The sequence below is a fragment of the Anomalospiza imberbis genome, chromosome 1 (genome assembly GCF_031753505.1).
Source record: "Anomalospiza imberbis isolate Cuckoo-Finch-1a 21T00152 chromosome 1, ASM3175350v1, whole genome shotgun sequence".
NCBI classification, from domain to species: Eukaryota; Metazoa; Chordata; class Aves; order Passeriformes; family Viduidae; genus Anomalospiza; species Anomalospiza imberbis.
Genome location: NC_089681.1, coordinates 20,711,281 through 20,727,782, shown reverse-complemented (window position 1 = coordinate 20,727,782; position 16,502 = coordinate 20,711,281). Strand labels below are relative to the sequence as shown.

General features: G+C 53.3%; 1 protein-coding gene across 1 annotated transcript; it reads right to left on the bottom strand.

Moving 5' to 3' along the window:
- Positions 1 to 8,044: 8,044 nt before the first annotated feature.
- Positions 8,045 to 9,514, bottom strand: LOC137469697 (uncharacterized). Its single transcript, XM_068182725.1, has one exon. The coding sequence runs from the start codon at positions 9,512 to 9,514 to the stop codon at positions 8,045 to 8,047; it is 1,470 nt and encodes a 489-aa protein (XP_068038826.1).
- Positions 9,515 to 16,502: the final 6,988 nt, after the last annotated feature.

Here is a 16,502-nt window from a genome sequence, read left to right as displayed (position 1 = left end):
GATAGCTGGGCTTTAAAATCAACAAAGCAGTAGCAAGAGTTTCATATGAGCTAATATAGAAAGTGCAGTTTGAAAGTCACTTGGCACCAGAGAGAAGTAAGGGAATTGCTCAGTTTTTGGCCACAGTTCTGAGGGGTTGTAAAAGTTACATAAGCAAATGGATTTGTTACTTTATCAACTGACATTCTTTTAGATCAAACTTTTTCTCTTCCCCTCTTTTTTGCTTGTTTATTTTAGGGCATTCACTCCTGGTACAGAAGGGCAGCAGTTGCTGTTCATGGACTACTCTTGGCACAGAGAAGCTGCAGTTTGGATCTTGGATGCAGGTATATTTACAGAAAAGAAGCATTCAAAAACATCTTCAGCACAAAATTGTCCCTGTTTCATTTACAGGCCTGAAAGGGGGAAAAAAATTGTCTTTTCCCTGGGCCACTGCTGCACCTGGCTCCAATTCCTGCTCCGCAGAGAGCCAGACTGCAGCAGGCTGAAGGCAGCTGCCCACGCGGCAGTGACGTGCTCGCTCAGCACACCGAGGGCATTCACGTGTCAGGGAACACCAGGAGCATCCATGTGGTGTCAGGGAGCACCAGGTTCACCACAGCCTCATCACCAACTCCAGTGTTTGCTCAGAAGCACCACAGTTTGTCACTCTCTGCTCCCAGCTCAGCTCTCCCAGGATCTGAAGATGTCTTGCACAAGGCTGAAATTCTTGGAGAGGCTGTTTCAGCCTCTGGTGAGCACTGACCCCAGCCAGCTGAAGTCATTTTCTCTCCAAAGCTCCACTGCAAGTGCTGGCAGGGTTCTTTCTGCAGCAAAATCTCAATATCACACACAGAGGAGGCTGCAGATTTGGTCCTTGGCAACCTCCTGCCCTAAAAGGACCACTTCTCAGGGAAGCCCACCAGGCAATAGCTGGCAGTAGGCAAGCCTAGATCAATTCTTCTCCATGGCAGGAAAGGCAGAGCTGGGCAAGAAAATCCCACAGCAGGGAATAGGCAAAGTCTTCCTGACTGCAGCCTTGAGTAAGCATCTCTCCTGTGTTTGCCATTTGGGAGCATCTACACCAGATGCTCAGGAGGGTGTTGCGGCTGAGGAGTTGGGTTCACTCCCACCATCCAAAGATGACCTTTCCAAGGATGCAGTGACCAGTGTCAGGAGAGAGCAAGCTCTGGCATTTACCTGGGCAATGCAATCCATGGGCTGGGGTCCAGGCAGGCACAGAGGAATGTCCCAGGCTCTCTCCCCAAGCAGGATATGACTGTTCCCCATGCTGCTTACCACTGACCTAGGCCAGCCAGCTCAGATCCCCAGTGCCTGACACTGGGGCCAGCATGTCCCCACACCAGTTCCTGCTGAAAACTTATAGAATGGTTCGGGGAAGAGGGACCTTTAAGTTCCTCTGGTCCCAACCCTACTGCCATGGGCAGTTATGCCACCCTGGATCAGGTTGTTCAGGGCCCTTTCCCACATGGCCTTGAACACTTCCAGTAGTGGAGCATCCACAATGTCTCTGGGCAACCTGTGCTACTGCCTCAGCATCTTCAGGCTCAGCACCAGGAGCTGCAAACAGCAAGTGGAGTGACCTGGGCTGTACACTGGGAGAGGGGCAGCTCTTGCTGTGCTGTTGCTCTGGAGGAACCCACATCCCCACAGGTGGCACCACTTGCTGAACGCCCTCCTGCTGTGCTGGCTTAAATTTCTTCCAAAAGTGCAATGGCAAGGAGAACAGTGTCATTGTGTGAAGTTCTATGTTTCTATCTTTCACTAGCACAGACTTTACTAGAGAACTAACTTCCTAAAATCAGGTTTCCATGTAGTTACCAGTGCTCTTCATACCTCTGGGGGTCAACCCTAGCTTAGAAACTTCCTTTGTTACAAACTTTCCTAAAGGCCCTTTTGTATTTATCATCCCCTAAATGCCCTTGGAAACACCGGGAGAATGATAAGAATCAGGCTGGATGCTTTTTGTCAGCTTTGACTAATGAAAACTCATTTCATGAAACATAGTGACCTTCTCTCCAAAATGCTGTGTCCATGACCCAGACACCAAGGTCTTGGGATGGGGGACTTCACAGTTTACGGCTTCATTTCCAAATCAGTATATTCAGATTCAGAAAAGGGGGACGGGATTTTTGTTTCTTTGGTTTGGTTTGTTGGTTGGTTTGTTTGTTTGTCTAAAAAAAAAATAAAATTTCTTAGAGCAGCTACAGGGACTGAAAAATAAACCCCCCATATTTCTCAGTAAAGCAGTATTTTTTTGGCTTGTTTGAGTTACCTGAAGCGCTGCCATCGGCATAGGAACCACTTAGAATTTAATCAGATCAGCCCAATCTGCTGAGAACTGCAACTTGCCTTTCTAATGCCAAAATAAAAATTAATAGAAGCAGGTTTTCTCTGGTTTTCTCCTGAACTGCAAAACGGGATGTCACATGGCAAGCAGAAGGGGAGGGATGGCTGCCTTCATCCTGGCTCAGTCTCCGGGAGGAGTTCTGAGCTCCAGGGAGGATCTTTCTGTGCAGGACGTGCCAAACGCTGTTCTGTCTCACCACGGTGGCTCGTGGGGACTAACACGCAGGCAGAGGCAGTTCCAGCAAGGATGGGGAGCAAAGCCTGTGCAGCACAGACTGTCACCTGCTTTGCATGGATGTTGTGTGTTACAAAACCCCTCTCACCCCCTTCTTGCTTAATTTTAGGACTACCTGGAGGAAGGGGAAATAAATTACCTCAGAATGGGAAAAAAGAAAACAGAATATAGAAGACATTACCAAGATGAAACTCCCAGCTGCAGGTTCTGCAGGTCCTGCAGGTCTTGCCTCAAAGGAGGTTGCAGGTGACGTTACAGGAGCCACAGGCAACAGCTTTCCCAGCTCAGCGACAGCAGAAAAGAAGCTTCCTCTGCTTTTGCTGGTCTCCGCTTCCTTCTTGACAGGCACATTCAGCCCTTCTTCCCCATCATTCCCTGTGCCAGGGACAGGCAATGTTCCTGTCAAAGGGTCTCAGATCCCTGCTGGAAGAGTTCACGCCCTTGATTTCAAAACTCTGAAAGGGGAAAAGGAAGAACAGCTACAATAAAAACAGCCCCCGAACGACTGCTTCCGACACGTCGTTCCCGAGTGTGTGACAGGCAGGAGCTGGCACGGGTGGCACTGAGCTGCCACCCTGCAGCGTGGCGCTGGCCTTGGCCTCTGCTGGACATGGACACGGCAGCTGGACCTCGGGGCTGCCAAGCTGGGGATCCTGCAGCCCTGCCCTGGCCTGGCCCTTGCCTGCTCTCTCCCCCGGGGCCTGACTCAACCAGAGGAATGCGTGAGGAAAGCCAACACACTGCACTTAAGAATGGGAAGAAAACAGCGAAAGGAAAACATTACTTGGGCTGATTTTTTTTGTGGGAAGCTCAAAAAAATGCTCTAATTAGAGAGGGAAGCTGAGCTACAACGAAATTTGTCATTTTTACAGTTTTTATGCTTTGCATAGTCCTAGGGTAGCATATTTTTGAACCCTGTGAGCCACAACTCCAAACTATCAGCATGCCAGGAGACACCCCACCCTACCCATACCCTGTGCTCCCTAGGGACCCATTGCAATTCCCAGCCCAGCCTCTCACTCTTCAGTCTTCCTCCAGTCCCTCTCTTTGGGGCAGCAAACCTCCTGTACCACAAGCAGAGCCCTGGCAGCCCAGCAGCTCCCTGTGACCTCCTCCTCCAGTAGCTGCACTTGCGGCACGGCAGTGGCCAGAACAGCTGGGGCTGGGGCTGCGGCTGGGGCAGCCACCACCCCCAGCTGGAAGGCAGCCACCACGGCTGTGGGCAGCCACCACCCCCAGCTGGAAGGCAGCCACCACGGCTGTGGGCAGCCACCACCCCCAGCACCCACTGCTCACGGCAGAGGTGCTGCCAATGCAACACATTGCCAAAGTGGTCCTTCTGCAGCAGCCTTTCCCTGACTGCTGCCTCCTTCCAGGAGGCCTCCCCTGTTGCTCAAGCCTTGGCAGTCCCTGTGACACGCTCCCACTGCTCAGGCAGGTTTATGAGGCCTTAGAAGACACATGATGTGTCCTACACTGTCATGTAGGAAAGCTGTACCTTTCAGGAACCTCTCAGCAAGCAGCTGTGCAAGTGCTGGCTCAGAATAAAATGTCAGGAATAAACAATTTTGGACATTCTTAGGAAAAAAAAAAAAAAAAAGTGGGTACACACATACACTTCTGTACGTTTCCCTCTGAAACACAAGGCAGTTCAGTCCTGGCTCTGGTATGCTGGAAGTACAAAAAGGGAGAGCTTAAAGGAACTCCACCACGGATTTAATTTTCTTCTTGTGGCCTCAGGATCAGCAGGGTTTTCCTAGATGTCCTTAGAAATTGGATGCAAAGGGAAAAAAGCATGGCATAGTGGAATTTCCAAGCCTGGCCAGCCAGAAGGCAAACCAAGGCCAGAGAGGTGGGCAGCAGCTGGGTAAGCCCAGCTGGCTCCATGGTGGCACATCCCAGGCTGCCTTGGAAATGCCTTGTCAGATGAGTGGTCAGTAACATGTCAGGCAGCAAGTGCCCAGGTCTGGAACACTCTTGCATGTGCTTTGGGGGCAGTGGTGCCTGCTGTCTGGGGGACCCAGAAGGGTGCCAGAGTAAGGGGACTTTCTGGAAGAGGTTTTTGCACCAACTACTGTCCTAGCAAAATCCAAAGACTCTTCATCTTGCAGAGTTTCAGGTCACATCCAGTAAATTTGTGTAGTTAATTTTCTTGTATCCAGCATATCCCTGGGGCTTCCTCCATCCTACCCCAGCCACAGAACCCCATTTCATATCTCATCTGCAATTAAACAAAAATCAGTTGACACTGCAGAACTGCATTTGTTTCTGCAAGAGCAAGGTTTGTACTGAGTATCATATGGAGCTTGTTGTCATGGGAAATATCAGTGTTTGTCAAAACTTTAAAATCCAACCCAGCATATCAAAGCATCCCACTTCCACTTGTGCACCCACAAAGCTGGGGACAAATTACAATGGTGGCAAATCAGCTGTGGAGAGGATAGGAAATTAAATTTGTTCAATATACATTCAAGAGAGAAAAAAGCAGGCAGCAGCAAGGAAAACAGAAAGGAGAACATCAGCATGCAAACAAAAAGTACTAGGGAAAAAAACAGGCCAAAAGGCAAAAGGGTAAATTAACAGCAACAATTAATTTGACTTTGGTGACACTTAGAGAGAGTTTTGTGATGTCAAACCCAGCCCTGAAATTACACTGCAATCAGAACTCAGGGTTGGAAAGTGCTCCTGTAACACGGGCATTAATTACACTCACCAGTCAAGGCCTCAGCTGTGGTTCCTGGTGCAGGTGGGTGCAGGGGGGACCCCAAACCTCCGCTCTTCCTGCCTGGTTTTCTCCTCCTCCCCAAGCCCCGCATCCGAGGTACCAATACCATCTGTACTAATGCAGAGGCTCACCACGGGGAGGGCAAAGTGCACCTCCCTTTCCCCAGTCAATCCACACCCAGCCGAGGAAAAAGAAGGGAAAGGAAAACCACCCTTTGCCCTTGAGCCCAAGCGCTGTTTGGCCCTCCTGACTCCTCTCCAACGGAGCACAGGCAATCACCTCTGCCAAGCACAGCCAGTGCAGCTGCAGTAAGACAAGAAGCTAAGTAAGACAAGAAGCAAAGTTTTCACAGAGTAACTACCAGAGGCTCAGAGCTCCAGACAGGAAGGTGAGAGTCCAGGAGAAAGACACCCAGAACTGGATACAGCCATCCAAATACTGACACTGAGATGTGTCTCCAGCCTGCAGACACCTCAGGCTGTCCCACCTGGCACGAAATGAAGCAGCAGATATTGTAACATCTAAAACCTGCTTTGAAGCTGCCAGACTCTGCAAGCCCTGAGCCTCTGTGGAGTAAGGCAGTGCCTCCCCGAGAGCTCCAAGCCAAAACAGACTGCATGCTGTAACAATGCAAGCAAAAGAAATGGTTTATTTACAGCCTATCTGAGCCAACCAACATTAGCAACATGCAGAAATAAGGCAGATCAGTTCCTTACTGTGGGAGTAAGTAATAAAAAATAAGTTTTATTTAAGTGATTTAAGAAAACAACATCTTTCGGGTCAATTAAAAGTTTACTTTAGTGTTGAAATGGTCTTCAACATAGGCTGAAGTTCTTTCAGGAGGCAGGGTCTGTGGTTTTTGGACATGGTGTGATGAACCCAAGACAGCACTGTCATACAGCTGAGGAATTCTCCTCCTCCCCAGCAGCAGCACTGAAAAATTAAATCTGTTAATCCTTTGTTGCAAAGCATCTATTGATGGTGATAGTAAAAGGCACTGAAATAGCCTCACAGGAACATATTTCTTTGTTTTTTCTTGCTACCTACTAACACCAAAAATACTGTAAGTACATACTGTAAGTAAATTGGGTTCCTTTTTTGTTCCTTAAAGGCTATGGCTAACAAAGGCAGCCAACTTTCTTAACTATGACAAACAAAACTAACTTTCCCCAATAAGGTATCACTTTGATTTCCCTTTAGAAACATGCTGATCTGAGTGGTTTCTTTAAAGATGCACCAGGCGAGGAGCTGCCACGCAGCTCACACTACTCACTCACTGGACTGCTGCCCATTCAAAGCCTGAAGTGGTGTGCAAATAGTACTGACCATATTTTCACCTTGAGTACACTCAGTCAAGAGACACTGTCACCTAAACACTCAAGATCTGTCCTCCTTCTTCCCCAGATCCAGTGCTTTATGAAACTAGAGCCTAAATAAACTCCTAAAGATATTAATCTCATTAGGTGTGCAGGTGTCCCACAAACTGGGACGTGCTGAACATCAGCACTAAGCCATGTCTTGAATCAGAACTGCGAATACTGGATCAAGCCACCAGCACATAATCTGTGTCTAAAGCGATAAAGAAAGCTCAACACCTTCTAGTCCCCTGTCCTGTTTAAGCACCTGTTTGACTGTGCCATGACATGGTTTTGTGACAGGCTTTTGGATTTTGACACAGTGCCAGAAGTAGGGATGATGTGAGCGTAGGGCAGGGACGTGAGGACAAAGCTGTGTCAGCCACCAGACCGACCCGTGCTGAGGACCCCTCTGCACCCAAAGCATGAGGTATTCATGCAGTCCAACCCCTTCCCACAGGTACAGGCACTGATCTTGTTCTGCAAGTGGGACTTCCAAGCTCTCAGATGCTCTTTGCCTTCCCTCCGTCCGTGCCCAACTGTATTCCAGAGCAGCTACAACTATCCAGAATTTACGTGTTAAAACGCTGAGGAATGTGTATATTACACACAAATATCCGCTGTAAGAGGAGGCCATGCCACGTTGCTTGCATGTGCCCTTGGCGTCAGCTCGGGTGCTTGCCGGAGGTGAAGCTCGCGTTGCTTCCCGCCGCCAGCCTCCTGTCAGGCAGCGCTATCTCCCGTCTGCGGGATCCCCCAGGCCGGCTTGCACACGCACTAATGCCCTTGCCAGCCGTGCCAACACCGCACAATTACTGCCAAAGAGCTCTTTAGTTCGTTTTTTCTTCCCGCGGCACCTCCGCATCCCTCCCTGCCGGAGCCGAGCTGTAGGGGCTGAACTACAGAGAGGTTTCCGGCGCGGGGCCCGCTGCGTCTCGGCGGAGGAGGAGGAGGAGGAGGAGGAAGAGGAGGAGGAGGAGGAGGCTGGAAGGGATTCCTCCTCCTCCACCGCTCCAGCAGAGCGCGGCGCCTGCGCGGCCGCGGCGCTGACTCACACGGGGGTACCGGGCAGGGACTCACACGGGGGTACCGGTACCAGGCAGTGGCACACGGGGGTACCGGTACCGGGCAGTGACACACGGGGGTACCGGGCAGGGACTCACATGGGGGTACCGGTACCGGGCAGTGACACACGGGGGTACCGGTACCGGGCAGGGACACACGGGGGATACCGGGCAGGGACTCACATGGGGGTACCGGTACCGGGCAGTGACACACGGGGGTACCGGTACCGGGCAGTGACACACGGGGGTACCGGGCAGGGAGTCACATGGGGGTACCGGTACCGGGCAGTGACACACGGGAGTACCGGGCAGTGACTCACGGGGGTACCGGTACCGGGCAGTGACACACGGGGGGTACCGGGCAGGGAGTCACATGGGGGTACCGGTACCGGGCAGTGACACACGGGGGTACCGGGCAGGGACTCACACGGGGGTACCGGTACCGGGCAGTAACACACGGGGGTACCGGTACCGGGCAGTGACACACGGGGGTACCGGTACCGGGCAGGGACACACGGGGGATACCGGGCAGGGACTCACATGGGGGTACCGGTACCGGGCAGGGACTCACACGGGGGTACCGGTACCGGGCAGTGGCACACGGGGGTACCGGTACCGGGCAGTGACACACTGGGGTACCGGGCGGGGACTTACACGGGAGTACCGGTACCAGGCAGTGGCACACGGGGGATACCGGGCAGTGACACACGGGGGTACCGGGCGGGGACTTACACGGGGGTACCGGGCAGGGACTCACATGGGGGTACCGGTACCGGGCAGTGACACACGGGGGTACCGGGCGGGGACTTACACGGGGGGTACCGGTACCGGGCAGTGACACACGGGGGTACCGGTACCAGGCAGTGGCACACGGGGGTACCGGTACCGGGCAGTGACACACGGGGGTACCGGGCAGGGACTCACATGGGGGTACCGGTACCGGGCAGTGACACACGGGGGTACCGGTACCGGGCAGGGACACACGGGGGATACCGGGCAGGGACTCACATGGGGGGTACCGGTACCGGGCAGTGACACATGGGGGTACCGGTACCGGGCAGTGACACACGGGGGGTACCGGTACCAGGCAGTGGCACACGGGAGTACCGGGCAGTGACTCACGGGGGTACCGGTACCGGGCAGTGACACACGGGGGTACCGGGCAGGGACTCACACGGGGGTACCGGTACCGGGCAGTAACACACGGGGGTACCGGTACCGGGCAGTGACACACGGGGGTACCGGTACCGGGCAGGGACACACGGGGGATACCGGGCAGGGACTCACATGGGGGTACCGGTACCGGGCAGGGACTCACACGGGGGTACCGGTACCGGGCAGTGGCACACGGGGGTACCGGTACCGGGCAGTGACACACTGGGGTACCGGGCGGGGACTTACACGGGAGTACCGGTACCAGGCAGTGGCACACGGGGGATACCGGGCAGTGACACACGGGGGTACCGGGCGGGGACTTACACGGGGGTACCGGGCAGGGACTCACATGGGGGTACCGGTACCGGGCAGTGACACACGGGGGTACCGGGCGGGGACTTACACGGGGGGTACCGGTACCGGGCAGTGACACACGGGGGTACCGGTACCAGGCAGTGGCACACGGGGGTACCGGTACCGGGCAGTGACACACGGGGGTACCGGGCAGGGACTCACATGGGGGTACCGGTACCGGGCAGTGACACACGGGGGTACCGGTACCGGGCAGGGACACACGGGGGATACCGGGCAGGGACTCACATGGGGGTACCGGTACCGGGCAGTGACACATGGGGGTACCGGTACCGGGCAGTGACACACGGGGGTACCGGTACCAGGCAGTGGCACACGGGAGTACCGGGCAGTGACTCACGGGGGTACCGGTACCGGGCAGTGACACACGGGGGTACCGGGCAGGGACTCACACGGGGGTACCGGTACCGGGCAGTAACACACGGGGGTACCGGTACCGGGCAGTGACACACGGGGGTACCGGTACCGGGCAGGGACACACGGGGGATACCGGGCAGGGACTCACATGGGGGTACCGGTACCGGGCAGGGACTCACACGGGGGGTACCGGTACCGGGCAGTGGCACACGGGGGTACCGGTACCGGGCAGTGACACACTGGGGTACCGGGCGGGGACTTACACGGGAGTACCGGTACCAGGCAGTGGCACACGGGGGATACCGGGCAGTGACACACGGGGGTACCGGGCGGGGACTTACACGGGGGTACCGGGCAGGGACTCACATGGGGGTACCGGTACCGGGCAGTGACACACGGGGGTACCGGGCGGGGACTTACACGGGGGTACCGGTACCGGGCAGTGACACACGGGGGTACCGGTACCAGGCAGTGGCACACGGGGGTACCGGTACCGGGCAGTGACACACGGGGGTACCGGGCAGGGACTCACATGGGGGTACCGGTACCGGGCAGTGACACACGGGGGTACCGGTACCGGGCAGGGACACACGGGGGATACCGGGCAGGGACTCACATGGGGGTACCGGTACCGGGCAGTGACACATGGGGGTACCGGTACCGGGCAGTGACACACGGGGGGTACCGGTACCAGGCAGTGGCACACGGGAGTACCGGGCAGTGACTCACGGGGGTACCGGTACCGGGCAGTGACACACGGGGGTACCGGGCAGGGACTCACACGGGGGTACCGGTACCGGGCAGTAACACACGGGGGTACCGGTACCGGGCAGTGACACACGGGGGTACCGGTACCGGGCAGGGACACACGGGGGATACCGGGCAGGGACTCACATGGGGGTACCGGTACCGGGCAGGGACTCACACGGGGGTACCGGTACCGGGCAGTGGCACACGGGGGTACCGGTACCGGGCAGTGACACACTGGGGTACCGGGCGGGGACTTACACGGGAGTACCGGTACCAGGCAGTGGCACACGGGGGATACCGGGCAGTGACACACGGGGGTACCGGGCGGAGACTTACACGGGGGTACCGGGCAGGGACTCACATGGGGGTACCGGTACCGGGCAGTGACACACGGGGGTACCGGGCGGGGACTTACACGGGGGTACCGGTACCGGGCAGTGACACACGGGGGTACCGGTACCAGGCAGTGGCACACGGGGGTACCGGTACCGGGCAGTGACACACGGGGGTACCGGGCAGGGACTCACACGGGGGTACCGGTACCGGGCAGGGACTCACACGGGGGTACCGGTACCGGGCAGTGACACACGGGGGTACCGGGCAGGGACTCACATGGGGGTACCGGTACCGGGCAGTGACACACGGGGGTACCGGGCAGGGACTCACATGGGGGTACCGGTACCGGGCAGTGACACACGGGGGTACCGGGCTGCGCTCGCCAGGAGCCGCCTCGGCACACGCAGCCCACGCTTGTACCGTGGCGCTGGAGAGCCGGGCTGCCCGACCCCCCTCCGATGGATGCGGGCAGCCTGGCTGGATCCAGGCACCCCGGCCGTGCCCCTCGGAGCAGACTGCGGAGCTGTCCCGCCACAGGCGGCAGCTCTGCGGAGCGCCTCGCTCCCTGCCGCGCCAGGGAATCCCCTCCGAGAATCCGCGTACGCCCTGCCAGCGCTTCCCCTCCCTCCGGGAGGTTTGCCGTCTGGCGCCTGGGAATATGCTATCCCGCAAGAGAAGTTGGAGTCACCGTCCAGATCTAACTGCATCTAGAATATATTTCCTTTCTTTCTTTTACATATTATATATAGTCCAGCCTTCCTACAGCTTTTTTCCTGGCCTGGTGACTCATCATCGACTCATCATGCTTGTTGCTTCACTTAAATAGGCCATTGAAAAGTCCCTTGCTTAAATGGAAAAAAAAAAAAAAAAAATTCCCCACCACCCCCCCCCCGCTGCAGATTAACAACTGACCACTTCATACTGAAAGACCTGAAATAATTCCTGCCGTCCCATGGCTGGGAGGTTCATGCTAAGATGAATCGGTGCGAGGCAGAGCAATGCTATCTAGGCCAGCCAGTCTGTACGTGCTCCTCCTTTCTGCCCGCCCTGCTTCCCTCTGGGTATTTCCAGACAGTAACAATTTCTTTTTCTTCCTTAGTTCAATGACTGGCATTTTTGACTCGTGTACTGCATTGAGAATTTCACAGGGATGCCACAGTTTTCCCTTTATTTCAAAAAATTGCATGAATCTTTTGCCAGCGTGGTTCCTAGCAGAAGCACAAGGAGGTTTCACACCACTCTCCTGAGCAGCCACCAGCTTTGCTGGCAGCATGGGAAGCTCCTGGGACACATCAGCTGCAGCCAGGTGAGGACCCAAAGACACTAACTAACATCTCCCAGGCTTCAGGAGAAGAGTCCCCAGTTTTGGACTGCTGCCAAGCCAGGCTGGGGGTTTGGTGGGTGCCAGTGCTGGAAGGGAAGGTAAGCCCATGAGTCAGGGCCAGTGAGGGATGCAGCCAGCAGCATCAATGAGAGGTTCAAGCTGCTCCAGTGCCCCCAGCAAAGGCTGCCATGCCACAGGGCTGCTTCTGGTTTCCCATTCCCCAAGCTCTGCTCTGGGCTGCAGAAGCTGGTGGAGAACCAGGAGCAGAGTGATGCCAGCAGGTGGGGTGAAAGGGTGACAGTCACCTGCAGGTGGAAGAAATGTGGTACCAGTGGGAAACCTAATTCCCTGTGGTGGGAGTTCTCGGTAAGGTGCCCCACAGCCCAAGGTTTGGGGGAGCCCCTCTTCCTAGGACAGCATGCAGCCACTTGCAGGTAGGAACTCTCATCTCCAGGAAGGCAGGAATCCTGACATCTCAGAGCACCTGCATGGCACTGTGAGGACAGGTAGTGGTGGGGATAAGAAAAGGAAGTGAAACCACTCCTGCTCAACCAAGAGCATTTGAGGCAGCTGCTCCCTAAACCTGCATAGCAACCAGATGGCAGCAGCAGCACAACACACTCAGCTGCAAACAGGGGAATCCCTTCGGTTTTCCTAGCCCTCACTTCTGCATTTGCAGCCCCTACTGCCTCAGTCAGGATTACCTGAGGAATACTGATTACAGCTGATCCAGACGTCGGTCTTCATTGAGCTGATTGCACAGCTTGTTTGAAGATGGCTGCTCTGTCCTCTTGCTATGCTGTGGCTCCTAAATGCCTTTTTATTTAGCAGCTGCTCCTCTGCTGTGCAGCAACCGGCAATGTTGCATCACAGCTGATAGGTGGTTGGGGGACTTGCTTTATTGTTTGCTGGATGGGAGTTTCATTAACATTTTGATAATCCTGCATTTTAGGCCATTAAGGTACTCTCTGTATCCTGTTTTTCTTTAATTCCAGTCAGGCTGCATGCAATACTCTCTCTTTTGATTTAGGGGAGGTGAGGGTTGCTCTTTCCAAGTGATTGCCAGGCAATTAAACATTAAAGGCTCTGTTTCCTAAGCAGAAGGGTTTTAACTGCCTGAGGTTGTTGCTCATAATAAGTACCCCATGCCAGTTTCCTGGCTATCCCTGAGAAGATCCCAGCTTTCACCATTAAACAAAGACAATTGTATGGAATTCAGCCCAGATGGCAATAAAGAGAAGTTTGTGAAGGGTTTTGACAAATGTCAGATCCTCTTGCATGTGTTGGAAGCAGTCGGGAGATGAAGTGGGCAGAGAGGAGACTCTCTATGTCCTAGCTACCCAAAACCACTTAAGATTTGCTGAAGCTCTGGGGAATATTTAGCTGAGGCAGGGTGTGCTTGTGCCTCTCCACAGCTGTTAGTGCATGAGCAGTACCCACCACAGCTGTGCCCATTTTTTTAGGAGGTTGTTGCCATACAAGTGCTTTGACATCTATCAAAACCTTCTGAGTAGTTGAAATAAAGTCATGGTAACAGCAGAATTTTTTTCCTCAGACAACTATAACTTTCAGAGTAGACTACACAATGAAGTATGAAGTTTCATCAAAACTGTGTTATCCTAAAAAAGCTTCTGAATTATTTAATGCATTTTATATGATGATTGCCTGATTTATATCACAGCACAGGAAGTGGGTTAGCAAGTTTATCTCCTGTCTTCTCATTAATATAACGAGATAGCTGAAGATGTGTTTTGCTCTTGTTCTCTTGCTGCCAAAGAATCACATTTTCTTTTGGGCACAACAGAAAGCATTCCAGAACCTCATATTCCTACACATGGAAGCTGTGTGTGACATGTTAAATTACATTGTAAGACCCAAACCCAATTGTTCTAGTCTGTATTTTGAATATTACACTCCCTGATCACATGTTCCAGGAGAAGCAAAGTTTCCTGCAGAAAATATGTGATACAGAACTAAAAGCTTGAGCCCATAATGCACATATTAATTCATCATTTCTCTTGACCTGATTTTGTGCTCCAGCTTTTCTAACAGATTGTTTCCTTGGTTATCCAAGTTTGTTACCAAAGCAGACAAATGAATCATCCATTTACAGTAAAAGTGGGGAACTGCCAAGGGAATACCTGATGTCACTGCATGTGGCATGCAAGTCTCAGGCCAGCTGATTATAAAGTCCTTCCTCTCAGCTCTTTGGGCATAAGCCACATCTACAGTGTGGCACCCACCCTGGCACAGAGGTTGAAGACACCCTGTGCCAAGGGTGTCTTGATGACAAGACTGGTTGGTTAAGAGTGTCTTGAAATAGCACTGCTGAATGGTAAAGCTCAGGAGGAAAAAACCACACTGACCAGGCAGGACGGGTAGACAGGCTGCCCTGGTTCTTGTCTCAGCTGCATCTGGGGATCCAGACAAGCTGACCCAGCTCAGCACCCTTCTTCTTTTAAAATACATATTAGTTCACTCAATGAGCATTTAAGTCTCCCACAAATACTCCTGCTGTAATGGAAATAATTCTTTTCCAAACCACAAGGAAAAATGCTTGCTTTTTCCAGCCTTCTCTCCAACCTCTCTGGAGATTAAAATCCCTGAACACTCAGAGTGCTCAGGTCATATGCAGGGTGCCCTGGCACTGCAGCTCCCTACTGCTGATCCATTTGGGTGGGATAAGCAGACCTCAAGCCCTCTAACCTATCCTGCTGATGCCTGTCCTCTGACCCGAGTGAGCTGCCTGTGCTACACCCAGGGCAGGCAGGCACACTCAGTAGGGGAGGCACACTGAGCGTGGGGTTGTATTGCTTTGCTTTGGACACAGGGACTAGCTCCCTCCTTTCCCAGGACAATTTGTTGTGACACCCCCACTGCTCTTCCCTACTGCAAGCTGAGACACGGAATGTGTCTCACTCCACCTCCTGCAATCCATGTCAGCACTGCAGCATCAACTTTTGTGCGTGTGTGCATCACTTCCGAGTGCAGTGCTAAGCAGCAAGCTGGAGGGTTTATAGATACTTCCAAAATCTTCTGCCAAGAATCTATGCTGTCTCTTGGATCCCTTTGGATTAACTCCCCAGAGCCAGGTGTGGCACAGCAAATGACAGCCGTGGCCACCCTGGCAAGCCCTGCCCCAGCCAGTGCCAGCCAGTGTTGGCATCCATTGTTGCTCAGAGCGTCTCGGTTTGCATTTCTGTTTGACTTCGTCATTGAACCCAAACAGGAGGAAAAAATATGAGGTGTGCCTTTGTTTTACATACAGGAATAAGGAGGTTCTAATTATTTACAGCGATCTGTAGAAAATTCATAAAAATCAATCTTCCTACTATGCAACAAAATTTGATTGCACAATGAAGTTAGCATTGAAAAGGTGTCTAATAATGCCCTTTCAACTACATTTTTCAGGTTAGCCTTGGATTAAACCCCAAAATAGCTGATGTAATTTCCAGATGGCTTTCACGGTTAAGCTTTAAAAATGGCATGAGGTAAATTCACAACTATGACTCTGTCTTCAGCTAGAACCAACCAGAAGTGCACTTCTTGCTGTTAAGTTCTGTATTTACAGGGAGAAGCTGTATTTTATTTAGCTCACAGCATGCCAGAAACAAGCTTCCCTCAGCAGCCTCCCAGCAGTGCAGCCAGTGGGTGGTCCCAGGGCACAGCCCCTGCATACCTCCAGAGTGCGTTGCTACTCAAAAAGCACCAGCAGCTGCTTTTACTTCAGAAAACATAGGCAGCCGAGATCACAGCATGGAAACCCACTTTCTTCCTCTTTTATTGCATGGCAGCATGAGAGTTCTTGCCTGGAAAGTCACATTTAAGTTCAGCTCCATGCTTAGAGAGAGGGGCTTCAAAGCCCACTGCATGCACTGCTGAGGAGAGGGACAGGACCATTGCATGGGCAAAATACCAGTGGGGAAATGGCATGTTCTTTATGCTCTTCTTCTACAGGGCTGCAGCAGAAAATGGCATTCAAGGATCAGCGTGCCAGGCAGAGCTGGTGAGGGAACTTCATTCCCAGTCCATTGGCTACTTGCAAATGTGGAAAGGTCTCAGACCCAGAGCTGTTAAAATGTTTTATCTCATGGCCATGAAATGAGAAATACCATGAAGCAAGATGGTGGAATGGGACTCACATCTCACATTTCTGGGGAAGGAGCCTCTCTTTTGCATTGGGCTATGATGGCATATTACATCTGGAACAAGAAGGGCAATGACTCAGATGCCCCCTACGCAGGGCCCTGTGTCACCCAGGATAAGGTAAGGAGTGCCTCTGCCCCAAACCCACAGCAGGGAAGGGCATTGAGTCAGCATCCGTGCGATTGTGAAATCTGGGGATCCCTGCATGCGGGGATCTGAGCAGGATGCAGAAGAGACCACGTGAGCAGTGCCAATGGCCATTGCTGGCACGCAGGGGCAGCAGAGAAGCCAGACTGCCCAGCCTCTGCCCTGAGATGAGAGAACCCCAATTCCC

What these genes read in the sequence shown, in the direction of transcription:
- LOC137469697 (XM_068182725.1), bottom strand. Translation starts at nt 9,514, where the DNA reads ATGTGTCACTGCCCGGTACCGGTACCCCCATGTGAGTCCCTGCCCGGT.